The 26757-nt window shown below is 44.3% G+C and overlaps 1 protein-coding gene across 2 annotated transcripts in view; it reads right to left on the reverse strand.

Annotated features, from left to right (window-relative positions):
• Positions 1 to 26757, reverse strand: part of BABAM2 (BRISC and BRCA1 A complex member 2) — a 431603-nt gene that overhangs the window by 29661 nt on the left and 375185 nt on the right. For both annotated transcript variants that reach the window (XM_085019876.1, XM_021088348.2), the window contains one exon: positions 7966 to 8119. In XM_085019876.1, coding sequence (XP_084876002.1) covers positions 7966 to 8119 — 154 coding nt within the window. The remainder of the gene's footprint in view (positions 1 to 7965; positions 8120 to 26757) is intronic.

Raw genomic sequence — 26757 nt, forward strand, 5'->3', positions numbered from 1 at the left:
TGTGAGGGTGCACTGCATTGGGGAAGTCCACAGGGCAGGCAGAGGTGCCTGGATGTCACGCAGGGGACTAAGAATCTCAAACAACGTCCCCTGCATATAGGCTGGATGTGGCTCTCTGATGGCTCGTTCCAAGGAAGACATTTAAAAAATAAGAGTCTTTTGTGTGTTTGTTTTGGGAAGGAAACGATTCTCTATTACCTATGTTCGGAAGTTACAGAATAAAAAGGAACATAATTTTTCCTTCTTTTCTTAAATTCTTTAAAAGTGAATCGACTTTGTTAAAAGCCAAAGTAAGAACAATATACTGTGAAACTCATAATATATGAAGAAGTGAAACACCTGAGTATAATTGCACAAAGGATATGAGAAAGAATAGAGAGAATTACACAGTTTTAGGTTTCTGCATTATACTTGAAGTGTTATAATAGTAATTCGTGGTAGACTGAGATAAGTGATGAGTGTATTTTACTGTGTTAATAACTAAAATATGATACACAGAGCTGTGACTAAAAGGCCAATATAAGAGAGAATGGTTTACTAAAAAAAAAATACTCAAATAAATCAAATGGAAGAACAGACTAGGAACAGAGGAAATTAAACAAGCAGTAAGAAAATAGACTTACACCCAACTAGTTTATTAATCATGTGAAGTGTAAATGAACCAAACACTCCAATTAAAAGGCAAGGATTATCAGACTAATTTTAAAAACCCAACCCTAACCCAAACTACAAAAGATTTCCTTGACATGTAAAGACACACTAGGATAAAAAGAGATATACCATGCAAGAAATAAGCACAAGAAAGCTGGTGCAACCGTATTACCAGCAGTCAAAGCAGAATTCACGTTAAGGAGTATTATCAGAAATAGCAAGAGTGAGAAGGTCCAATTTATTAAGAAGACATAACAATTCTAAGAATGTATGTACTTAAGTAATGAAACGTCAAGATATGAAAAGTAAAAAATGTCAGAACTAAAAAAAGAAGCAGACAAATCCGAAATCATAGATGGAAATTTTAACACCTTTTGGTAACTGACAAAATAACATAAAAATAATAGTAAGGGTACAGAAGATTTGAGTAACACTAACAAGTTATTTGACTTAATATGTATATAGATACTATACCTCGAAACTTCAGGACACACATTCTTTTCAAGTTCACATGGACTATTTACCAAGACAGACCATATACTGGGCCATAAAACAAATCTGATTTCAAAGGATTAAAATCATACAGATTATAATCTCTGCCCAAAACAGAAGTAAATTAGTTACCAATAATAGTAAAATATTCAGAAAAATCCTCAAACACTTGAAATTAAAGCAGCACAATTATAAATAATCCATGGTTCAAAGAGAATTGTCTCTGAGCAGCGCAGGTTCAATCCCCAGTCCAGCAGAGTGGGTTAAGGATCTGGCATTGCTGCAGCTGTGCTGCAGGTTGTGTCTGTGGCTTGGATTCAATTCCTGGCCCGGGAACTTCCATATGCTGTAGCCAAGAAAGGAAAAACAAACAAACAAACAAACAAACAAAAACCCCAAAAAACCAAACAGACAAAAACTAGAAACCACAAAGGAAACTAGAAAATACTTCTAACAAAAGGATAATGAAAAACAACATATCAAAATTTGCTAAATGCAGTGAAAGCAAACCTTAGAGAGAAATGCATAGCTTTAAAGGCTTATATTTAAAAAAATAATGGATTAAAATTAATAAGCCTCTATCCTTAGAAAATTGAAAAAGAAGAAATCAAACCAAAAGTAAGTAGAAGAAAATAATAAAGATAAAAGTATAAGTTAATAAAGTAGAAAATAAACCATGGATAAAGTCAGAAGCTGCTTCCTTGAAAAGGTTACAAAAATTGATAAGCCTCTAGACAGACAGTTTGAAATAAAGGGGCGAGAAAAGAATTTTACAAATTTTCACTATAAGGGATGAAAGAAGTTCTATCACTATAGCTCCTACGGATACTAAAAGAAAAATAAGACTATAAGTAATCTTTGCCAGTTAATTCAACAACTTAGACATGATGGATAAATTTCTTTTAAAAAAAAATCACCATGTTTTAAAACCACCACAAAAAGAAATTTTAAAATCTCAGTATCCCTATATTTAGTATAGACACTGAATTTCTTCCCACAAATAAAGCTCTATCAAACATTCAGAAAAAAAAAAAAAAAAAGAAAAAAAGCCAAACCTACACAAACTCTTTCAAAAAACAGAGGAGGAAAGAGAACTTGCCAACTCATCTTATGAAGCCAGTAGCGTGTTATTATCAAAACCTAACAAGGACAACACAAAAGAAGGAATTTCAGACTACCACTCACGAATGTAGATGTAAAACTCAACACAATTTTAGCAAATCAAATCTGATAACATAAAAAAGGATAAAATATCATGACTCTGAAGGCTTTATTTATCCCTGGAATGCAAGGTTAGCCTAACATTGAAAAGCTAATTAATGCAATTCACCAGTTTAACAGAATCAAGCAAAACTACAAGATCATGTCAACGATGTAGAAAAAGCATTCTACAGAATTCAATTACTCACCCATGATAAAGACGCTTAGCAAAACAGGAACATAAGGGAGTTTCTTCAATTCGATAAAGATATCTATGTAAAACCTACAGCTGACCTCAACCTTAATGTGGAAATATAAGGCCAGATGTCTGCTCACACCGCTTGTGTACAACATTGGACTGAGGGCCCCAGTCAGTGCAAGGAAGTTAAAAAAAAAGGAAAAAAAGAAAAAGAAAGAAAGAAACTAAAAAACATAGAGATCATAAACACTGGAAAGAAAGAAGCCAAGCTGTTAACAGATGATATGATTATTTATGTAAAAAACTCTAAGAAATCTACAAAAACATCTACCAGAACTTGGTAGAATTTTAAATTTAGCAATGTCACAGGACACAAGGTCAATATAGAAAAATAATTTGTATTCCTGTACACTAGCAACAAGTGGAACATAAAACCTAATAAAAGCAAAAACGCTAAAAATTACCCAACACCTCCACACTGAATCTCAAGACATTTCTGAAATAAAGAGGACCCAATTAAACCATGCTTATTGCCTGGAAGATTCGATAGTATGAACATGTCAATTCTTTCCTTGTCGGTCTGCAAAGTCAGTGCACCCCAGTCAAAATTTCGGCAGGCTTTTTTTGAGAGGGAGGTGGGTTGGAATTGGCACACTGATTCCAAAACTTATATAAACGCCAAGGCCCTAGAATGGTCAAAAACAATCTTTAAAAAGAACAAAGCTGAGAATTTACATTGCCTGATTTTAAGATATGCTGGTGTTGATGTACAAACAAAAAACAGAAAGATGGAACAGATATCCAGAAACAGACTAACTTATACATGGTCAACTGATTTTGACAAAGGGATGCAGGTAATTCAAAAAGGAAAGAAAAGTTTTTTGAAGAAACTTAAAATAAAAAGTAAAAATAAAAAGTTATCACTAGTTTCTACCTCATACTATACACAGAAATTAATTTGAGATGGATCATAGACCTAAATGTCAAACCCAAACCAGAGCTTCTAGCAAAAGACATAGGAGAATCTCTTTCTGACTTTGAAGTAGGCAAAGAATTATGAGGATATAAAAAACATAACACCATAAGAAACACCAAAAGAAAACACCGATGAAAAAGATTTTGTGAAAAATTTCCTGATCATCAAAAGACACTGTGAAGAAAATGAAAAGGAAAGTCATCAGTTAGGAGAAACTATTTGTAACATGCATTTCTAACAAATATATAAAGACCTCTTGAAACTCAATAATAAACAGACCAAGCTGACACTTCACAAAGGAAGATTCACCAATAAGCTCAACATCATCAGTCATCCAGAAATAAAAAATAAAAAAATCACTTCATCCCCTCTAAAATAGTTAAAAACACTGACAATACCAAGTGCTGGAGAGGATACGGAATAAACACGGAACCTGGTATATGGCCAGTAGGAATATAAACAGGTACAGTGACTTCAGAAAAAGACTCTCAGTCTCTTATAAAGTTAATTATGCTCATATTCCCACTCCCAGGCATTTACCCATAGAACTGAAAACATGTGTCTATTAAAAAGCTTAAATAAGAAGGTTCACAGCAGCTTTATTCATAAAAATCCCCAAAATGAAAACCACCTACATATACATATGCAGAGGAATGGATTCATAAATTATAGTCTATTCCTATAATGAAATATTACTCAGCAATAAGGAAGGAATGTCATAACAGGTAAATCTAAAACAATTATTTTGAACACAAACACCACAAAAGAATACAATCTATTATTCCAAGAAGCATCCAGAAGAGGAAAAACTAAGACATGGTGACAGAAATCAGATAGTTTGTCTGGGAGGTGAGGAGACTTAACCAGAAAGGGATAGAAGGTAACTGTCAAAATTCCATCAAAAGATACATTTAAATCTGCCCACTTCATTGCATGTAAACTACAACTGTATGTAAATTACAATGCACTATCTTTTAAAAGATTTATCTGCAAAACCCTTGCCTTCGAAGAACTCACAATGTGACTAAGGAAATGAGATGTATACAGAGATGTGAAAAATCAACTAATACAAAAGAGAGTCTATGGCCAATAGTCAACTGAAACTGGACAGAGACAAAAGTGCTGCCTGCTGGGCAGCGTGGCTGGGAAAACGGCGAGGAAAACAGGGAAGGATGAGTGGATCTGAAGGCGCAGAAAGAGGGCAGGAGGGAAGCAGGGGGCACAGGCACTGGGGCAAAAAGCAGAAGCTAAGCCCAAGGGTCTTTCACGTGTCCACCCACCCCTGACCCTTCTGAGCAAGCCCATCTACGGGGACGGGACGCGTTCAGCCTCGTTTTACAGGACAAAGTTCTGAGAGGTTAACAGCCCTGCCCAAGGTCACGGAGCTTATGGACTAGAACCTGTGACGGGTACTGGGGCACGAAGGACCCTGAAGCCTGTGCTCACCCAGCAGAGGCTATTTCACTTGTGAGGAACAGAACTTGCTGGGACAGCCGTGAGCAAGAAGAACGCGTTGCAAGAAAAGCCCCGGTCAGCGCCAGCAAGGGTCCTTTCTGAGTTCACATGTTTAGAATTTTGCTCTACGGGAGGGAAGAAACAGCTGCCTCCACTCAAAGGGCTCTAGCGCTGATCATAAACCGTGAGAGTGTTTATGTCCTGGCAGAGCTCTCCAAGTGAATTACAGCCTTTTACACACTGTATACATACAGTATTTTCACAGGACAAAGATGCAGGGCGGGTAAGGAGCGCTGCAGCTGGCCTTTCTCTCTGTGCTCGCGCTCCGCCTCCTCCACCAAGCTCTGGTCTGCACTGCAGGGCAGTGCTCTGGCTTGTTTACCCATTACCTGGCCTTCTGACACAGCCCAGGGAAATTACTCAGGTCCACTGCAGCAGAGAGCTTTTCAACTATGTCTCTTCCTCCTACCATGAGCTGCTAGCTTTCTCTGTTATTACATTTACAATGGATCCATTGGAGAAAGCAGATTTTTTTTTTTTTTTTCTTTAACGTTACTTCAGATGTTTTCTTGAGGCTGGTGGAAGGGTAAAGCAAATGTCTCTTGCAACTCTGAACCAATCTGTTAAGGTAAACAGGCTTCACTTACGATATTCCTATCCTGAAATCAGAGTCTTGTGGTCTGCAGCTCCTTAAAGACTCAATTCATAGACGCTAAAATGTCTACTTAGGAAGAGTGTGCAAACACACACACACACACACACACACACACACACACACACGAGATAGCTTTGCCATGGAAACCACAAAAACACGTCTGGTTCAAACTCCACAGCACATACCACAAATAACAGCCATCTTTAAGGGCAGATCCTATGTATACACAGGGAAAGCCCAGAAAATTAAACAACTGTAACCCCTCGAACATGAAACTCTCTTCATAATTGCTTCTTCCGAGTTTATTTCAAGATAAGTAGGTCTAACTCACTGTTATTAGTTATAATTGCATATGTTTGTTTTTTTTTTTTCCTTTAAAGAGAATTTCAGACTTGGGCATCATGGACAAAAAGGGAAACTACAGGGAGGAAAGACACACTGAAGGTTCAGATAACAACAGCTCTGGATTCCACATGTGCATCTGAGGAGGTCTGTGTTTCTAGAGGAAGCTGCCCTGTCCTTTTTTTCCCCTTTCTTTTGTTGGTGCCCATGGCATGCAGAAGTTCCTGGGCCAGGGATGGAACCCGTGCCACAGCAGTGACCTGAGCTACGGCAGAGACAATGCCTGATCCTTAACCTACTGGGCCACCAGGGAACTCTGCCATGTCATTATTTAAAAGAGCCCCAATCCTGCTACGTGGGAAGGTCTTGTACTATAGAAAGTATACACGATATTAGGAGGCCCCCAGGGAGGGAAAGCGGTCTCAGGAAGGGGCAGGAAGAGCAAGAAGTCTTACCCATTGAGGGCATTCTAGGTCTGGAAGGCCAGGTTTTATTAGCAGGTACTTTAAAACCATCATAAGTCTGATAACGATAAATCTCTCCTGCTGGGCTATAGATTCCATGAAGACATGGGCAATTTCTAATCCATCCCCTCCATGCTGGGGGTGTCACTGTATCCCCAGCATGGAGCATCTTGCCTGGAACATGGTGGATTCTCAATAAACACTGGATGAGCAAATGAAAAGGATCCTTAATAGATATGCTTCATTTCGGTGATTCTTTGGAACTGGCCATCCTTTAGCTGAGATCACAGGCGCGAGCATATGGCAGTTCAGAGAGATAAAGTAATCACCACGGGCCATTCTGAGTTCCTTTTGAAAACTATGGTGTTGAGCCACTGGTGCTTCAGTCTAGGAGGCCATGGTTCATGAAGACAGGTGCTCCAGATACTAAAAGTCCTACCTATAAAAAACACTCTGCATATCTCAACATTTACCTATTCCATATGACTGATGAAAGCTTTCCACAGAGAGATTCATGTGCTTCGTTATACCTCTAAATTCCCAACTTCAACCTCTATTAAATTCCCAACTCAGTGCCATAAGGATTTTAAGCATTCTAAGCTCTCTGTACAGCCATGTATTCAATCAAAGAAGATGGAGGCCCTCCTTTGGGCTATGGCTGCACAGATGCAATGGGGTATATAATTCGCTCTGTTCCTTCAAAGGCATTACAGTTCCATAGGAGAAACTAGGTCCTGGCTCCAGGTATTGGCTATTAGGTAGAAGTTCTTTTTGTTTACTGTCCGATGAAATTTCCCATTAAAAAATACAAAAGTTGCTACTGACATTTTCATCACTGACACAATTTACCCATAATTCCAATTCTTTTTTTTTTTTTTTTTTTTTTTTTTGTCTTTTTGCTATTTCTTGGGCCGCTCCCGCGGCATATGGAGGTTCCCAGGCTAGGGGTCCAATCGGGGCTGTAGCCACCGGCCTACGCCACAGCCACAGCAACGCGGGATCCGAGCCGCGTCTGCAACCTACACCACAGCTCATGGCAATGCCGGATCCTTAACCCACTGAGCAAGGGCAGGGACCGAACCCGCAACCTCATGGTTCCTAGTCGGATTCGTTAACCACTGCGCCATGGCAGGAACTCCAATAATTCCAATTCTTACCTAGTACTTATCCTCCGATAGAAACAGAGAGGTAGATTTCAGATAAATCCTGTAATTCATTAAAAAAAAATGGCGATCCACCTGATGAGACTGGATGGGAGGTTGGCTAACTTTTTCTATAAGGGATAAATAGCAGATTTCTTTGGCTTTGCAGGTCATATGTGTGGTCGGCTGCAACTACTCGCTCTGCCATTGTTGCAGGAAGGCAGCCGCAGAAAACGAGTTTTTAAATGGGTGTGGCTATAGTTCAATAAAATTTTATTCACAAAAACAGGCACAAAGTAGGATTTAGCCCGTGGGCAGTTAGCTTGCCAACCTCTGAACAGACAAACAAAATGTTTCTACTTGTAAGAAACAACAATTGATTCACTTACTTTGCTCTTTTGGCCATTTCATTTCCATCCCATCTGGGGCTGTATGGATAATTTTTCTGGGCCTGGGAATAAAGCTGTCCACTGTTGGTGAAGTGATAGACGGACTGGAATGTGAGAGTTGGCTGGTCTCGAGGGAAAAACAGGGGCAGGTCAACTGCAAAGACAGAAGGAAAAGAAAGTTAGGGCTTAAAGGCATCTTAATACACTTCTTTCGGCTAAATCTGACTGTTGGGTACATGGCTCTATTTTTTTTTTCTTGGCGGGGGGCGATTTGCTTTATCCTTTTTTTTTGGTCGTCTTTTTGCCTTTTCTAGGGCCGCTCCCCCTTCATGTGGAGGTTCCCAGGCTAGGGATCGAATCGGAGCTGTAGCCACCAGCTTGTGCCAGAGCCACAGCAACATGGGATCCGAGCCGCGTCTGCAACCTACACCATAGCTCATGGCAACGCCAGATCCTTAACCCACTGAGCAAGGCCAGGGATCGAACCCGCAACCTCATGGTTCCTGGTCGGATTCGTTAACCACTGAGCCAGGACAGGAACTCCAGCTTTATCCTTTTAATTTGGAATAATTTTAGACTTATAAAAATTTGCAAAAATAGTATGGAGACTTCCTGTTTCCCCTTCACCCAGCTTCCCCTAATGTTAACATATTACATAAACATAATACAGTGATCCAAACTAGGCAATTAATATTGGTAAAATGTCATTCCCTAAACTATAGATGGTATCGGAATCCCACCAATGTTCCCATTCATGTCCTTTGCTGTCGTTGTTGTCAGAGAATCCAACCAATGGGAACACACTGCATTCAGCTTCCAATCTATCAAGTCTCTCCCAACGTGTAAACATTTCCTCAGTCTTTCCTTATCTTTTTTTGATCAGGATTATATTTCAAACAGAGTTTATTCCTCTGAGTTGAATGATAATGAGTTGTAGCCTTTCTCACTTCCTCACTGCCCCCCTTGTGGGTGAAGTTGGCACGGGGGGCTTGCTGTTGGCTTCCTGATAGGAGGAACTGGTGTACATGGCTCGATTTGAAACACAAATACTGCCTGAACTTAGGTGAAAGGTACGGAAAGAGGGACCAAGAAGCACAAGGTACCTTCCCTGCCTTCAAGGAGTTTACAGTCTAGGTAGAGAGGCAAACCACATGTAAATAAAAATTCAGCCAAGGTGAGGCACGGCGTGCGGTGCTGAAGGGATGCTATGAAATGGTTACAGAAGCTGGGCACCCCAGCCACCTGAACAGAGATGGCATTTATCTTGCTTGATATGCTGCTGCAGAGTTCTCTGTCTACCTGCTTGAAGTCTCTGTTATACCATAAACTCCTCATGGGTTGGCAAGTGTCTTGCTTGTCTAGAATCTGATGGAGGAGGTGGGAAGGAGGCTGTCCTTAAAGAATGGATTTGGAAAGGGGCTCAAGAAGGCAAGCGTTCATCTTTCTTTCTTACAGGATATGGCAATTGGACCACCAGAAAAAAATACAGTTATCACTTTGCTTCTAATCACAGTTTTAAGTTTTTCCGTATGTGTTACCTCATATGTCTCCTAAACTAGTGGGAGCTCCTTAACAGAAGGCAACAGTCTACTGTGATAATATAGACTGATGCTAATATCTGCTGGAAACAAGTAGTATGTGCTGTATCTGTTCACCTGGGGATCCTTTAACTCCATTTTTAAAAATAAAATGACTTCCTATTTTTAGCTGAGGCAAACCATCACTAAAAACAGACGGTTTCAGAGTACCCACTGTGGCTCGGTGGGTTAAGAATCTGACTGCAGTGGCTTGAGCTGCGGTGGGGTATGGGTTTGATCCCTGGCCCAGCGCAGCAGGGTAAAGGATCTGGCGTCGCTACAGCTGTGGTGTAGGTCGCAGCTGTGGCTCAGATTCAATCCCTAGCCTGGGAACTTGCATATGCCATGGGTGCAGCCATAACCAAACCAAACCAAACCACTGTTTCAGTAGCACATTCTTCAAGGCATATAATGTGAATTTATGTGAATGTTATCCACTTCCAGGATGAGGAACAGGCATAATTAATTTATAAAAAATAATCACAAGGAAAATATGTATAGAATTTTCTAGCTTTACAGAGTACTTTTATATACGTTAATTTGATACGTATAACTCCTTGAAGCAGACATCATTTTTACCATCTGCATTTAACAGACGAACAAACTTGAGTCTCCGCGAGGCTTATTAACTTGCTCACGCCATCACTACGCAGAGACAGGACTCAAACTGAGTCCCATGATTTCAATCCTAAACTCCTTCTACTGGGTCACGGTGCCTTCTGTTCTTGAGGCCACTGGTATAACCTGCTCCCAATGTACTCACGATGTCCTAATCACAATTTAGGAAGCCAAAGTCTACTGTGAGTGATGAACCAATTTTTATCCAGAGGGAGGAGGAGGCAGTGGGAGGGACTGGGAATTTGGGGTTCATAGATGCAAACTATTGCCTTTGGAATGGATAAGCAATGGGATCCTGCTGTAGAGCACTGGGAACTATGTCTGGTCACTTGTGATGGAGCATGATAATGTGAGAAAAAAGAATGTATACATGTACGTGTGACTGGGTCACCTTGCTCTGCAGTAGAAAACGGACAGAACACTATAAACCGACTATAATGGAAAAAATAAAAATCATTATTAAAAAAAAGTTTTATCTTTGGGACTCCATGAGGCAAATACATGAAAGAAAGATACATACTGGAGAGTTAGACCTTTCTCATCACCATGTCAGTTAGGCTGAAATATGACTGGGACTAGTCCAAAGTATCCCAAATGATTTCTCGAAGGAAGTTGGACTTTAGCAAACTTAAAAACATACACACACAAAACTGTCCAGTGGGTAAGACCTCTTGGACCTCTGTGCATATCTGGCTCTGACTCAGTGCCACAGGGGGTTTCTACAAATGAATCACACCACAACTCAAGAAAAATGGCAAGATTTTGAATGTCCACTCTTTAGTCACATTTTCCAAGTGCCTCAATGCAGTTTCTTTTTTTTTTTTTTTTTTTTTGCCACACTCTGGGCATATGGAGGTCCCCAGGCTAGGGGTCAAATCTCGCTGGTCTACGACCACAGCCACAGCAACGCAGGATCCAAGCCGTGTCTGCAACCTACACCACAGCTCACAGCAATGCCAGATCCTTAACCCACTGGGCGAGGCCAGGGATTGAACCTGCATCCGCATGGATGCTAGTCAGATTTGTTTCCACTGAGCAATGATGGGAACTCCTCAATGCAGTTTCAACCCATGTCTATTTGTGCCAAAGCAGAGATGTGGTAACAAATAGGAACAATACAAAAGAAGAAAAAACAGACTCGTTCAAATGATAAGTAACTGGATGCAGAAAACCCTTTCGAATCCCCTTCCTTACAGAGCTTGAGTTGTAACATCTTCGGTCATTGTGAATAAATACTGTTTTCTAAAATGAAATTTATCTCTTTTCTGATTACTCATTTCATTTCCTCTGATTAATTTTAGAAAAATGCCTTTTCACATATACTTTAACTTGATTTCATTATGTTTATATTATATATGTTTCCAAATATAGAACGAGATTCAGATTAACACCCAAAGCAACAGCAATAGCACTGGTAAAAGTGTTTCGCATGCAAGCTGCCCTTCGAAAGAGCAATACTTTTAAATAATAAAATTCAACGGCAGTAATTTACAAATTTAAAGTAAGTACAATCACCACTCAGTATTACCACAGGCTTCACGACTCTCAAGCTACCAGCTTCAGGGGGCTTGGAAATGCATTACATTTTTGTTCCTGTTATTTTGTTTTTACAGAAAATGAGTTGCTGGTATTTTTGATATGCTGAAAAACGATTTTCCCATTTAGTTCTGAATCATCCACTCTGACCCCCTAAATGCCCAAGATCAGAAATGATTCATAACGTGACTGCAAATTTATTTACTTGGCAAGTGAGTTATTCTGATTAAGAAAAACCTGTGAGCCAGATATACGCTGATCTGTACACCACGATCTCTCCAAACACATTATATGACTATGTCCCCCTGAAGATTCTTCTTGAAAAAGTGTAGTTGAAGCCAATATTAAAATCTGAACGCAGTCTGCCGGCTGATGAGGGGAGCAGGAATGGTCAAGAGTATTTCAAAGGTAAAAATCTACAAATTCATTCACATGAGAAAATAAAATCAGCAAAATAAAAATATCCTGCTCAGCTTAACTAGGGCGTATCCTATCTGGATCAGTCAGCAGTCAGTAAAAGGATGGCTGCTTTATTTCATTAAAAAAAAAAAAAAAAAAATGGGGGGTGGCACGCCTGCAGCATGTTGAAGTTCCCAGGCCAGAGATTGACAGTGACCAGAGCTGCTGCAGTGGCAACGCTGGATCCTTAAACTGCAGGGCCATGGGAACTCCAGGACGGCGTCTTTAAAAATGTTCTACACATAAGAAGGAGTTAATAGCTAAACTATTTATGAGAAATAGTTTGCATTTTTTCTTAAAAGAGTGATTTGAATGGTACAAATTAGTCAGATTTTTTTTTTTTTTTTTTAAACAAAACTTGTTTTTCCTCATCCCCAAATGTTTCTGTTACTTAACATTTCACCGACAGGCTAACTCATGATTTTCTGACACAGTAAAGTAATGACCAGCAGGCCTTTGAACAGCTAACTGGCTTTAAGAAACTCCCAAGGGGCTTTAGCTGTTTAAGTTTGGCCTCACAGTCTCAGCAATGTCCAGTTTGAACCTTTTAACATCAGCTTCCTGGGAACCCAACCCGTCTACTGGCTCAGGTTTGATTCCCAGGGTAGAATCATGGCATCGGCGGGCTCAGGAACTCACTGTCAGGGTTATTTTCACAACAGCTTCCTATGCAGAGATGGAGTCTTGGTCAGCTCTCCATCCACGGAAGGGGTGGCCCTCACTTGTTCGGTATAATTTCACTCATCATTTCCGAAGCATTGCTTTCTTTGTGAACTTGTTGAAACAAGTCACACCCAAACACTTCTAATTATGCCCCACCTGGGCACGTCACACGAGTCGAGTCGCTCACAGGGCTCCGACGTGCTGGCAGGAGGCTGGCGTAGTTAAGTTCTGCACCAGCTTGCCGCATGCTGGACTGTCACTGCAGGGACAGGTGTCCCACTGGTCATGTCCCAGAGTCAGGGGGGCTACCCAAGCAGCCACTACCTATGCAGCCTGCACAGGTGGGGCGGAGGGGTGTCGCTTTACGCACTGAGAAATCTGGCCGCCTCTCTCGTGGTTTCAGGAAAGTCATGCTGAAGTTCCGACGGTCTTACCTTCTCTAGGAAATAAGCTTCACTGCCCCTAAATGCTCATTTGTTCACAAGAGAACTTCATCAGAGTTTCATCTACATTCACAAGACTTTCTAGAGACTCCTTACCCCCCCACCAACCTCAACAATGGAAAAAGGACACTGAACAGCCAAAAGAAATGTCACCCTTTGTATCCGATCCACAGGACAGCTGCCACATGCTCACGCAGGACATTTAAGGCATAGTTCTAACAAGTCTGATCATACGATTTTTTCCGGGGGCGGGGGGGGGACTAATTACGGCAAAATGAGGATAAGATACATTAAAAGCAAGCAGTGATAACTAGCAGTCTGGCACAAGGCAAGGAGGGAGAAAAAGACATAAAACCAGACTCAGGACATCAGCAAACATCCCAGTCTAGGGCCATTCACTGTAGAAACAGAATCTCAACCATCCCTCAAACTATTACCATACCTAGCAATGTTTACTCCCAATCTTGGTAACCTGGCCGGCCCTCTTGGTTGCCCACCCAACAGCCATTCTCCATCCTTCTTTTTTTATGGGCAGAGCCCTCCTCCCACCCCCTAGTTGGAAAGCGCTGGGCATTCACTCCCTCAGCCTTCCATGAAACCAAGGCATGGAAATGTGACTCAGTCCTGCCAGTGGGACCCGAGGGGAAGTGGGCTAGGGGTCCTCTGAGAAATATTTTCCTCTCTGATTAAAGACACATGTAAAGAGAAGCCCCCATTGCATTCTTGCCTAGATCTTAGCATGTGAGATCTTGAGGCTTGGAGCTGTGTCCCTGTCTTGTGACCATGAGGGCAGTCAGCCTGACATCACTGAGCTGTCGGATGCATCATCACTGGTGCTGCCCCCTCCAGATTTCTTGTTATGTGACACAACTGCATGTCCTAACTACTGGAACCTCCTCGAACCGGGTTTTCTCAGACTTGCCGTCAAAGGCGACCAGGGAAATGTTACTTCTTGCAGCTTCTGTTCAAGAAGGCAGGATAACGGTACAACCTAGTTCAGAAATATTTCCACTAAGCCTGGTTAAAAACATTCGAGGCACATAAATAGGAAAGTTTTAGTTGTCTGGAAAAATCAGTTATGTGGGCCAGTTCAATCCTTGAAAATGCCAAACAAATGAGGGGTTAACCATAATTGCTTCCCTGGGAGTCACATCATCAAATATTTTCATCCTTATTCACAAGTCAGCCATTATTTCATTTGTCCAGACCTTCCAAACTCTATATGCCTGTGCTCTTAGGTTAGTAGGGAAGATACTCATGGATTCGCTTCCTGGTGGTTAGTCTTCTCTGGCCCCTCCCGTTCCTTGGAGCCTGGTTCGGAGACAGTCTTAACCCAGGATTGACTGGCTGTAAACTCCCCTCCAAGAGTGATTCCATCTGGGGTCAGTTCTTCCTGAAGGCAGTCCGTTCCCATCTCATGCCCAGGCTGCTCCGCATGGTGGGCACACAACCAATGAGTGACCACCCTGATCTCACCCACGACACACTAAACCTCCGAGGCACATGGATTCTAACCACTAGAGAGTGAAATCCCACACACCCAAAATTCTTGCCTACAGGAACCATTAAAGTTCTCCGATTCAGAAGTATCCTACTCAAGGCATTGAAAAAATGAAATCGTGTCTCCTTTTGCTGTCACTGCCTTAGATTTAAGTGACCAAGGAGACAAAATATTATTCAGATTTTGTTAAACTGGTTTCAAGTTTTCACTATCCTTCGCATGCTCTGATCATGTCAACAGGTTACCTTTGGGGTTGAAGTAGCACTACTGAACTAAAGCCTGAAGTTTCTTGAATTTTGCTGCAAATGCAAAGGAAAAAAAATCATAATCTGGGAGGTGACAGCCCAGAATAATGGGAAAAGGTACATGTAGACTTTGGAGTCAGATAAAAACGGGTTCGATTCCTAGCGCCACCATTTATTAGTGGTGGGACATAGGCAAGCAAAATACTTTGTGTCTTGGAATCTTGATTTTTTTCATCTGCAAAATGAAGATGATAATTCTTATTTCATGGTGTTGCTGAAAGGACTGAACAAAAACAAAGCAGGTACTAGATAAATATGCATTCTCTCCCCCAATCCCTCTTTTCCTTAGTTTGATTGTGGTGGTTTCTCCCCCCGCCCCAAAAATCTGGCTTTATACATTCTTTTATATACGTGAAATTTCTACTAGAGCATAAAATTTCATGGTGTTTAATTTTACTTTTTTTTTTTTTTTTTTTTTTTTACTTTTTAGGGCCACACCCAAGGCATATGGAAGTTTCCAGGCTAGGGGTCGAATTGGAGCTGCAGCTGCTGGCCTACATACATCACAGCCACAGCCATGCCAGATCCAAGCCAGGTCTGCAACCTACACCACAGCTCATAGCAACCCTGGATCCCCAACCCAGTGAGCGAGGCCAGGAGCTGAACCTGCGTCCTCATGGATGCTAGCCATATTCTGATATTCTGATGGCTATCTTTCTACACTTTATACAGACCTTCACATCTCAGTAAATATAATGTACTGAAAATAATATAGTCTTTTTCTTGATGGCAGGGACACACGCAAAAGTCATTATATGCACTGGTCTCGAGTGTTAACGTGATTTATCTTGTTCTTTCACAAATGCCTCCCTCCATGAGCCAGACCCCCAAAGCCATCCTCGGTTAAAGAGCTGATGTGCTTTTAGTGTGCTACTGAGGTCCCCAGGGCTACTGGGTGTGACGTGCTGCTTTCCCCCTGATCACAAACTTCCGCTGTTAATTTCTGTTGCCTTTTCCTAGCCAGCTCCTTTTCCTTTGCCTCTTTCACCAAGGCCAACTCTGACTCAGTCTCATCTCTCTTCCTTGCTTCTTCCGTGCCTCTTCCCTTTGTGCTGTCTCCTTTATCCCACCTGTTTCTCAGCCTCCGAAGACTCCAGTCCAGCTGACGGTCCACCCTTGGCCCCAGGACCTGGTGCGGAGCAGGTGCAGCGTACGAGCCCCGCCATGTGAGCTCAAGCCGCTTTCCTCAGGTACTGCTCCAGGTCAGAGACTGTTTCCTCCTCCTCCTTCTTTGGTTGTTGTTTATTTGCTCCCCTCCAGATTTACAACCATCCCAGACAGTTTTAAAGTTATGGGAAATCTGGCCTCTGCCTATACATTGTTTAGCGTTTGCTTTTTAGGTATTTTACAGATACAAATTAATTATTCCAACACCCAATGAGCCATTCACATAAAACTGTTAAGAAGAATCTCAAGATGAAAGGGATGCCATAGTTTGGCCTGGGAACAGCCAGGTTCTCCCACCCTGCCCACATAAACGACCCAGGCTGAATCAGCCAGTCTCCTGCCACGGGCTCAGAGGCTCTCAACTGGACGAGAATGGTGGCTCCAAGATGGGATTCACACAGCAGATGCCTGCGCTCCACCCGAGACGCCTGCTTCCTGACAATGAACCTTAAGTAACTCTGATGTGCCTCCCCAGGTAGGAATCACTGCAAAGACTGAGCGGGGACCATGAATTCGCTATTTTATACTCCTAGCCCTTCACACAAAGCATGATGACACAACGCAGAAGAGACACCCAATCGATGCTTGCTGAACTGAAGGAAAGGAGCATTTAAGCAAACGTAAATTAAAACCTCAAGGGGATTCCATTTCACACCCGTCATGAGATTGGCAACCATTTAAAAACCCAACAATTCTCAAATGTCGTCAAGGCTGTGGAACACTGGGATTTTTTATCACTGATGATAAAGACATCAATTTCTACCACCTCTTGGACAATGAACGTGAAGATGTCCATACTTGACTTTTTTTTTTTTTTTTTTTTTTTTAGGGCCGCACTCCAGCATATGGAAGTTCCCAGGCTAGGAGATGAACTGGAGCTGTAGCTGCCGGCCTTCACCACAGCCACAGCAATGCCAGATCCAGCTGCGTCTGCAACCTACACCACAGCTCACGGCAACGCCGGATCCTTAACCCACTGAGCGAGGCCAGGGATCGAACCTGCATCGTCATGGATGCTAGCAAGATTCATTTCCGCTGAGCTGCATCGGGACCTCCCTGTCCATATTTCCTACTCAACATTTTATGCCGTGTATGCTGTGTATTGCATAAACAGTACATGCTGTTTATGAATGTCTGCGCAGTAAAAGTATAAAAACGTGCACAGGAATGATAAACACCAAATCAAGGACAGCAGTTGCCTCTGGGGGTGACGGGGAAGGAGAGGGGACGGGAATGCATCAGGGAGGGGCACTCAAGGGGGTGCAGCCAAACCACTAATGTGCTCTTTGTTTAAAAACAAAGCAAGACAAAAACAAAACCAGAAGCAACTAGAGCAAAATATTAAGAGTTGGCTAAGGTGAATACATGGGTATTTGTCTACGTACTTTTTAAATTTTATTTTTAACTTTTTTGGCTGTGCCCTCAGTATGGGGAAGTTCCCAGGCCAGAAATTGAACATGCGCCGTAGCAGGGACCAGAGCCACAGCAGTGACGGCGCTGGATCCTGAACCCACTGAGCCACCACGGAACTCCTATTTTTGTACTTTGTATATACTTGAGTAAGCTTTACATATGCATAATCTTTAAACTTTTTTTTTTTTAAAGCAAGGACCAATGTATTCAGAGCAGCAGAAAATAATCAGTATGATTCCATTTATATAAAGTTCAAAACCAGGAAGAAATAATGATATACTACTTATGGATATACGCTAGGTGATAAATCTATTCAGAAAGTCAATGTGTAGTTAAACATAAAATTCAGGATAGTGGTTCCTTCTGAGAGGGACATGCTTAGGGCCTCTAAGATATTGGCACTGTGTTCTCTTTCTGAAGTCGGTGGTGTTTTATTAGTTTTTAAAGTACATAGGTCTGTTTCATATGATCCTTGTGTATATATGTTCAAATAAATATTATGTTTTAAAACGGGAGCATTTATAAAATTAAGAGGATCAAGAAAGCTGAATGGTCTTTAGGGGGAAAAATACCAAAGTTGTAAAGAAAAATAAAAAGCAGAGAAGAATAACGGTGTATAAAACTGGAATGCAGCTTACAGAGGCATCTAAGAAGAGGTCCATTCTCTGATGAGAACACTGACAGGTTGGCAAAATCAGCTGGTGGGCTGGTGCCTCCTTCTCTCCCAAATGTCCTCAGTGGAAGGGTCTGTGCTGGGAAGGATGGACGCATCCGTGCCCGAGTGGGAACAGGAGACCCGGGGAAGGGAGAAAAGCTCCCAGTTCAGCCCGTCTGGTGACGGCTGAGGTGTGGACGTGGTGGGGACCCTGCTTGAGGTGAGAGCTCTGCAGACGAGGTGGACTTTGAGTTGGTTCTAGAAAGTTAAAAGCTGAATCAGATTTGGAGTCTGGCAGAGTTCTCGTCGTGGTGCATGGGAAAGGAATCCAACCGGGAACCATGAGGTTGAGGTTTGATCTCTGGTCTTGCTCAGTAGGTTAAGGATCCGGCGTTGCCGTGAGCTGTGGTGTAGGTCGCAGACGCGGTTCGGATCCCATGTTGCTGTGGCTGTGGTGGAGGCTGGCAGCTGTAGCTCTGATTGGACCCCTAGACTGGGAACCTCCATATGCCATGGGTGTGGCCCTAAAAAGCAAAAAAAAAAAAAAAAAAAAAAAAAAAAAAAAAAAAAGAAAGAAAGAAAGAAAGAAAAAGATTTGGAGTCTGGGGATATTCTGTAGCGGGGAAGAAGTCGATAAAGCTTTAATACTGTGCAGACATGACGATTTTCCAACATTTATCTGGCTCTTTGGTATTATATGGATCAATTCAGAAAAGCCACCGCTTGCTGTATTTTAGCAATCTCACTTTCTGCTCTTTTTTTGGCTGCATCCACGGTATGTGGAAGTTCCCCGGCTGGGGATCGAACCCCCGCTGTAGGTGCAACCTACGCCCCAGCTGCAGCCCCTCGGGATCTTTAACCCGCTGAGCCACAGGGCAACTTCTAGCAATCCCGCTTCCTCTTCCACCGCTGCCCTCACCTTTGCGCATGCGCAGAGCAAGGGCGAGGCAACGATGAAAGGCGCCTAAGCGGGCCTTGGAGGCTCACACCAAGCTGCTCTCTCTTCCGGGAGGGCCCGCCCCCTTTTCTGGATTTATCTCGGTTTCCTTTCATTAACTCAGCTGGTAGGGAATGCCTGTCCTAGAACTCTGCATGCTTCAGGCTGTCCTCCCAAGGAAGGCCCGCTCAGGGCTGTCCTCACCAGGATGGAAGAATATCCAGCACCGCAGGCCAGAACTCAGGGGGTCCCCAGGGTGGGACGTCCTCCCTGCCCCAGCACGCCTGTCTGCTTCCCTGGTTGATCCGTTCCCTCATCAGCACACATTCAGGGCGCATTTTCCAGGTTGCAGGGGCCAGGTGAGGACCCATGGTTCCCAGAAGTGGATGGCGGGTGACACGCTTCGCTTCCTGCCTTCTGGGATGCTACGTGGCTTCTGCGGCCCCTGGGGACGTGCCCCGTTTGTGTACTAGCATTCAAGCTGCTCTTGCTCCAGGACCTTCTTCTTCTAGAAAGGCTCTGGTCTGCTCAGTCACTCAGCGATCTCTCCAGCCTCCACATCCCCCGAGTCCAGGCTTGGCTGGATTGCTAACAATTAAGTGCTCTGGCTAGTTTATGTCCTCCACGTGCGAACACTGGGGGTAGGCGACATCCATCTAGTGACTGACCGGCAGGGATCATAAAAGTGAGGAAATGTTGACGGCGCTAGACATGTAAAACAGGAAATATGTTTTTATGAGAGGCAGGAAAAAAAAATCTAGCAAGAGAGGAGACCATAAATAGCATTTAATGGTGTTTGAGCGTCTATCTTTAAAAGAATGTAGTCACGATACATAAACTCCCGAACCGGGAGGATTAACCCAGAAACTGGACCCAGTTAAGGAAGAATTTGATGAACATCATCCTTAAATAAGTGAAAATATATTCAAATGCAAAAACCCTTGGGACTTAAAAGCTGGGCAGTCTTTAAAGAGTCATCAGCTTTTCATTTCAAAACTTCATGGGAGAGGCACCACATGGAGATGATACGAAGGAAAAGGACACTTTTTTTTTTTTTTAAAGCAGCGGGACTGACATTGGTCAGTGTAAATTCCAGTCCTGAAAAATCAGAACATCCTGCCAGGCACAAATGTGCAAATAGTGTGACTACTCCAAAGTAAAGGATGATTAACTTGATGAAGAAAATGAAAACTTCTCAAACGAATCGGTTATTTTTAGGAGCCTTACATTCTAGAGAAAATGGCAGCAAACATCCCATGTGACAAGCATTCCAGAAGCATCGACTATGAGCCGGCTCTAGGGAGGCCATGCTGACCCGGTGGCTCCTCCCCCGCAGGACAGCGCCAGCCCGAACTTGACCGTCACTGCTCTCAGGGGTGGCGATGGTGAGGGTTACAACAGAGGGAACAGCCGCCCTGAGGTATGGGGTGGGAAGATAACCCACCTAAGGGCTTCTTGGAGTCTTGTCAGATAAGCAGAGCCTTGAAAGGTGAGCAGGATTCTGACAGGCAGTTGCAGTGGGAGGATTATGACGGAGGACGGAGCGGGGGAGGTGAGGGAATTCTGGGCAGAGGGAACAGCATGGAGCAGCTGCAACAGAGAAGAGGCGGGAAGGCCAGCTGCGGACAGAAGGCTGGTGCAGAGGGGCTTTGGAGAACGGTGTCAAACCGGGGAGAGCTGTGAGCACAAAGCAAGGGAATGTGGACTTTCTTCCGTGAGCATGGCTACCCTTGAACAATTTTAGGAGAGAAATCCCATCCTATCCACTCTGGTGGGTCAGCAACTTTCCTGTAATGTAAATCTTCCCAGTCTGGTAGAAATCTTCTAGAATGGGGAAGGTTTGGGAAGGTATAATGCCCGAATCAAAAATAAGTTACCATTTATTATTAGAGGAGCAGAGTCATGGACTTCTCAGTTTAGGAAGACATTCCTCTTTAAAGGCCCCTCAAGAGTGATGGTGCCTTGCCTCCTAAGATAGGGTTAGAAGCCCTGGGCACCGTGTTATCCCCTCATGCAGAAACTTTGACGAACTTCTTTCATAGTTGTGTATTATACTTTCCAAGCATTGTCCACTCCAGATTTATACTGTGCTGGGGTAGCAAAAGGGCAGGCAAAGGTCTAACCTGCTAGATTAGGTGCTTATGCAAATATGCAAAGACAAGCCACTCCATTCTTTGGTTGCTTTAGGTTCAGCTCCATCTGGTGAGATGGGCAGGAGAGAGCTTCTGGGGTGAGGCTGGATGGTCACACGAAGACCCTGGGCTCTGGAGGCAGGCAGCCACCTCGGTTCCCGCGAGCAGCTCGTGTTCCTCTGGGAGATGAACGGACCTCACTGAGCTTCCTTCCTCATCCACAGAACCACTCTAACCTCCGGGTGGGAAAGGCAGCAGGTGGTACAGTATTTGACTCACAGAAGAAGGTACGAGATAGAAAAAGGTTGGTGGAGTTCCTGTCGTGGCGCAGTGGTTAACAAATCTGACTAGGAACCATGAGGTTGTGGGTTCGATCCCTGGCCTTGCTCAGGGGGTTAAGGATCCGGTGTTGCCAAGAGCTGTGGTGTAGGTCGCAGACGAGGCTCGGATCTCGTGTTGTTGTGGTTCTGGTGTAGGCCGGCGGCTACAGCTCTGATGAGACCCCTAGCCTGGGAACCTCCATATGCCTCGGAAGCGGCCCAAGAAATGCAAAAAGACAAAAAATAAATAAATAAAAAATAAAAAAAAATGAAAGGTTTGGCGCCTAAAGGAAGGCAGGAACAGGACAGTACCGGGGGTTAGAATACGAGCCCTGGAACCCGACAGATCTGGGCTTGATTTCTATTCTACCTGCTCCGACAGGGGCGACCTCCGGCAAGTTACTAAACTCTGCGAGTCTAGGTTTTCTCATCTTTAAAATGGGATAATGCTTACCTGGCAGGGCTCTTGGGTGGTGTCACATGACATAACGAATATCTGGAGACTGCTTGGCACAGAGCAGATATTCATAAATGACACCTATTATTATTCGCTTTTCTCTCAGAAGCAATTCAAACAAACAAACAAACAAACTTTTAGTCTGTATAATTTCTTTTCTCGATCTGACTTCCAGCTGGGAAAATACAACCTACAAATTAAAGGTAGTCATGTCTGTTCCATGAGGCCTCCCACTTAGTTTTGCCATCTTTTTGTTGGGGGGCAAATTCAGGAGTCCCTAGGAACGCTGCACTGTTAATTCTATAAATTAAAAAAAAAATTTTAGTCATTAAAATTGAAAAAAAGAAAATCATAGCTCTGGTGAATCTAAGGTCAAATGGGGTTGTGCAGCCAAAGTTGACCAGAGATCAGAAAACATTTGAACAGAGAGGAAGCCTGATGAAAACTTGGTCAGTTTTCTTCTGGGCTTAGATAAAAAAGAAAACCAGCCACGTGGTCAGCCTTTGTATATTTAAAGGCTGCTATCTGGTCTGTGAATGATCCAGGTTTTTGTTTAGTTGGTTCTGGGCCATCTCCTTAGTCACTAGTTCTTCTGTGAGAACAGGTGGGGGACACAGTCGGATAATGGAAATTAAGTCATGTCCTTCCTTGATAGCAATTGCAATTAGGCATTTTACTTCCGGTGAAAGTATGATTGCTGTCTAAAATGATGTTTTTAAACTGTCATAGTCTCCTAACCAGCTTGAATTACAGAGACTACATTACGTAAACACGAGGTGATCGTGTTGAGGCAAGCCCTTGACTCAAATGTGCTGCTTGGCTTGTACGTCCAAATTTAAAGGAGTACGGTCGTTTTTTTTTAATTTATTTTTTTTCCCACCGTACAGCAAGGGATCAAGTTATCCTTACATGTATACATTTTTCCCCCACCCTTTGTTCTGTTGCGACATGAGTATCTAGACATAGTTCTCAATGCCACTCAGCAGGATCTCCTTGTAAATCTATTCTAAGTTGTGTCTGATAAGCCCAAGCTCCCGATGGTATTGGGTCACTGGTATCCTAAGAGAAGCGTATTTGCACCCAATAACTGACAGTTTATTCTCAGAAGTGCCACATTTTTTTTTTCTTTTTTACTACGTTTGATGGAAATCTTTCTAAAGTAGCCTTCCCATTTACTTCTTCCATACCCCCTTTCAAAGTCAAAATTATGAATATCAGCCCTCAGAGTGGGCCATAGCGTCATGACATCAGGCTGCAGGAGACAAGCGTGTCTAAGTGTGTAGAGTCTGCTGTCTATAGCTTCTTGGTTCCCTCCACCCCCGCCTCCCAGGTCAGGCTACGGGTGAGGCGATACCTGCGCACCGCAGACCTTGTCTGGGCAGTGAAGCTGCTAGGGACTTGGGAACTCGTGCACCATGCTTATTGGCAGGTGCAAGAGTCAGGCCTGAGGTCCCCGTGTGTGAAACGCACAGACTTGACGGCCTTCGTCTTGGCTGTGTTGTTGACAAGGTGTGCTCTCGGGGCAGAGCCGAGCCACAGGCAGGCGAGGTGCTTAGTGGAAAATCTCCGTGTCCTGTCACAACAGAGGACGTACCTGCCACCCCACAGTTCAGAAAGGGGCCTGGAAACCATCTCGCTGTTTGGTAACCGGGGGGCCTGTGGTGCGGACGGGTGAGCTGCCTGGGCCACCGGCAGAGAACCCCAGCGTCTTGACCCCACATCCAGCGAGCCTCACTGTCCTTTGCTGCTTGTGACTCGGCAAATCTCGCTGCAGCAGCAAAGGAACTGCTGCCACCAGAGCTGCTTTTACAGGGTGACTTGGGGCTCTCCCTCCTCAACCCAACTCTGAAAAATCTCTTACTGTAGAAAAGGCAGGCGTGGCGGCTTTCTGTTTTATATTCCAGTCTAATAAATAAGTTTTGTTTGTTTAACGCTAAGAGAAAGGAAGGACTTCCACATTTACTGTGTACCTAAGGGTGCTGGGTGCCTCCTGCCGCATGGTTCTCTCTTGCCCCCCATCAGTTTTTTTGGTTTTTTTTTTTTGGCTGGAAGTTCCCAGGCTAGGGGTTGAATTGGAGCTACAGCTGCCGGCCACAGCCACAGCCACACGGGATCTGAGTTGCGTCTGCGACCTACACCACAGCTCATGGCAACACCAGCTCCTTAACGCACTGAGCGGGGCCGGGAATCGAACCCGGATCCTCACGGATACTCGTGGAGCTCGTTACTGCTGAGCCACAATGGGAACTTCCTCTCTTGCCCTTTTTGAGGAGGGCGTAATCAGGTGCCCAAGGACTTTCTCACGGCCCTGGAGAGGAGCTGGGGCCAGGGTCAGCCTGGCCCATCTGGGTCTGGAGCTTGTGCTCGTTCTACCACAAGGATACAAATTAAATTTACCGCTTGTTTCTGACGTTCTGGAAGGCCTTTCTACGCAGGGCCATTTTGGCTCGCCTGCCACCTCTGCCAGGGCAGGCAGGTTCTCTGGGTGTCCATCAGGAAGTGCGCAGAAGGCTGAGATGGACCAGCCGGGTCGCGAACGACCCAGGGGAGGAATAGGGTGTGTTTGTCTTCTGGGCCTTCCAAGTTATTCCTCTGGGCACGAGTTCAGACTCTCAAGAATTTTAATTTTTGATGTTTCGGTTTCCCTGTTTTCTTCCTTTTGATTGGGAAAATATTTCCCGGTCCTATCTATGGGGTTTTAATGGCATTTGACACTGCGGTTCACGTCTGCTCTTCTCCCACGGTCTCCGTAGCACCGTACTGACCGGCACTTCCCTGGCTCCGAAACTGTTCACTGCCTTCTTTTCTCCATCTGCTTACCAGCCCCTCCCAAAGCTTGGCTGAGGGACTGTCAGCCCTGTAGGCCTGGCCCTCAGCTTTATTCCTTTAGAAAGTCCCAGAAGGCCCTGTCTCTCGATGCCCCCGATGACGTCAAAATCTCCTTATCCTTCTCTGGCTGCTCGCCGTTGCTTCAGGCTCATAATTCCAGAGGCCTGGTGAGCGTCATCACATAAGCTTCTTGGCTTCAATATTCTCACGTGTATCGTTTCACCTGTTAACGTGCATTCAAGGCGGCATGTTACCCCGTTTACAGGTAAGAACACCTGAAGGTCAGAAGCGGGAAGTGGCTCGTTTAGAATCGCACTTCTGGGACACAGCTGGATCCTGAATTCAGGTCTTCCGAGTTGCAACCCAGTGGTGCTGACGGCATCCAGATGGGCTGCCGTCGACGGGAAAAATCATACCACGTGTCTGAAATAAAAGCCGTAAGCTTGTTCCTCACTCGGCCACACAGCCTGGGTGTCATATTCGGCCCGGCTCAGAACCTGTGAGTCACCTTTGACCCTTCATCCTGCTGTGTCCACCTCTGGGCGGGTTTACTGTTGACAGCACCTCCCGGAGAGGCACTGTCCTGTGGGGAGGGCAATGGGGGGGGGGGTGCGGCCACATCTACTTTCATCGTGGATAAACAAAAGTGAGAATATTTTTTTTTTTGCTTTTTATTTATTTTTTATTTTTTTGTCTTTTTTTTTGCCATTTCTTGGGCCGCTCCCTCGGCGTATGGAGGTTCCCAGGCTACGGGTCGAATCGGAGGTGGAGACACTGGCCTTCACCACAGCCGCAGCAACACAGGATTCGAGGCAAATCTGCAACTTACACCAGAGCTCACGGCAACGCCGGTTCCCTAACCCACTGAGCAAGGCCAGGGATCGAACCTGCAACCTCATGGTTCCTAGTCGGACTCGTTAACCACTGAGCCACAACCAGAACTCCTTTTTTTTTGCTTTTTAGGGCAGCACTTGTGGCATATGGAAGTTCCCAGGCTAGGGGCCGACGTGGAGCTACAGCTGCCGGCCTACACCACAGCCCCAGCCACTCGGGATCCGAGCTGCATCTGCAACCGACACCATAGCTCACAGCCACACCGGATCCTTAACGCACTGAGCGAGGCCGGGGAATCGAACCCACATCCACACGGATCCTAGTCAGATTCATTTCCGCTGTGCCACAACGGGAGCTCCCAGAATGTCTATTTTTAAAAACAGCAGCCTGCTTGACACGGTGATTATGCTTTTGGTGAAACCGAAGAACAATTGCCTTGGGCCTCCCACACCAACATTTTAGGTCCGCTCCACATACTAATCAATTCACACCCGAAGTAATTCACTACGCTTTCTCTGCCTTTTCTATCTGTCCTACACATTGGCGCCGGCTTCATTACCTTAATTCTACCCCTTGTTCAGCCCAGAGGGACTGACCAAGGTCTTCTGGATAAAAAGATAATTCCTAAGTGCGGGTGGGGGCAGCTCAGGGAGGGCCTCCGGAGCCCTTCCCTCTAAAGAAGGTGTGGCAGGCACAGCCTCTCAGGCTCCAGGTAAGACTAGGGTTTGAGTACAGAAGCTGAAGTTCACAGTCACAGAGCCTTTGAGGACAGATGAAAAGAATCAGATTAGGAGTCGAAAAGAGGGAGGATCCACGAGGCTTTAAACAGCAAGTGCCTGAAACCTGGTCACACCTCAGGAGAGCCTGCTGGGGACTCAATAGCTAACCCCTTCTCATTCAGCCTGCCTGCTGCTCTGACAATGCCACAGCTATTCTCACTAGCCCC

This window comes from Sus scrofa, chromosome 3, assembly GCF_054392235.1.
Source record: "Sus scrofa isolate SSC_HxYL_T2T_F1_AM1 chromosome 3, Sscrofa_HxYL_maternal_Yorkshire_Landrace_v2.0, whole genome shotgun sequence".
NCBI lineage: Eukaryota > Metazoa > Chordata > Mammalia > Artiodactyla > Suidae > Sus > Sus scrofa.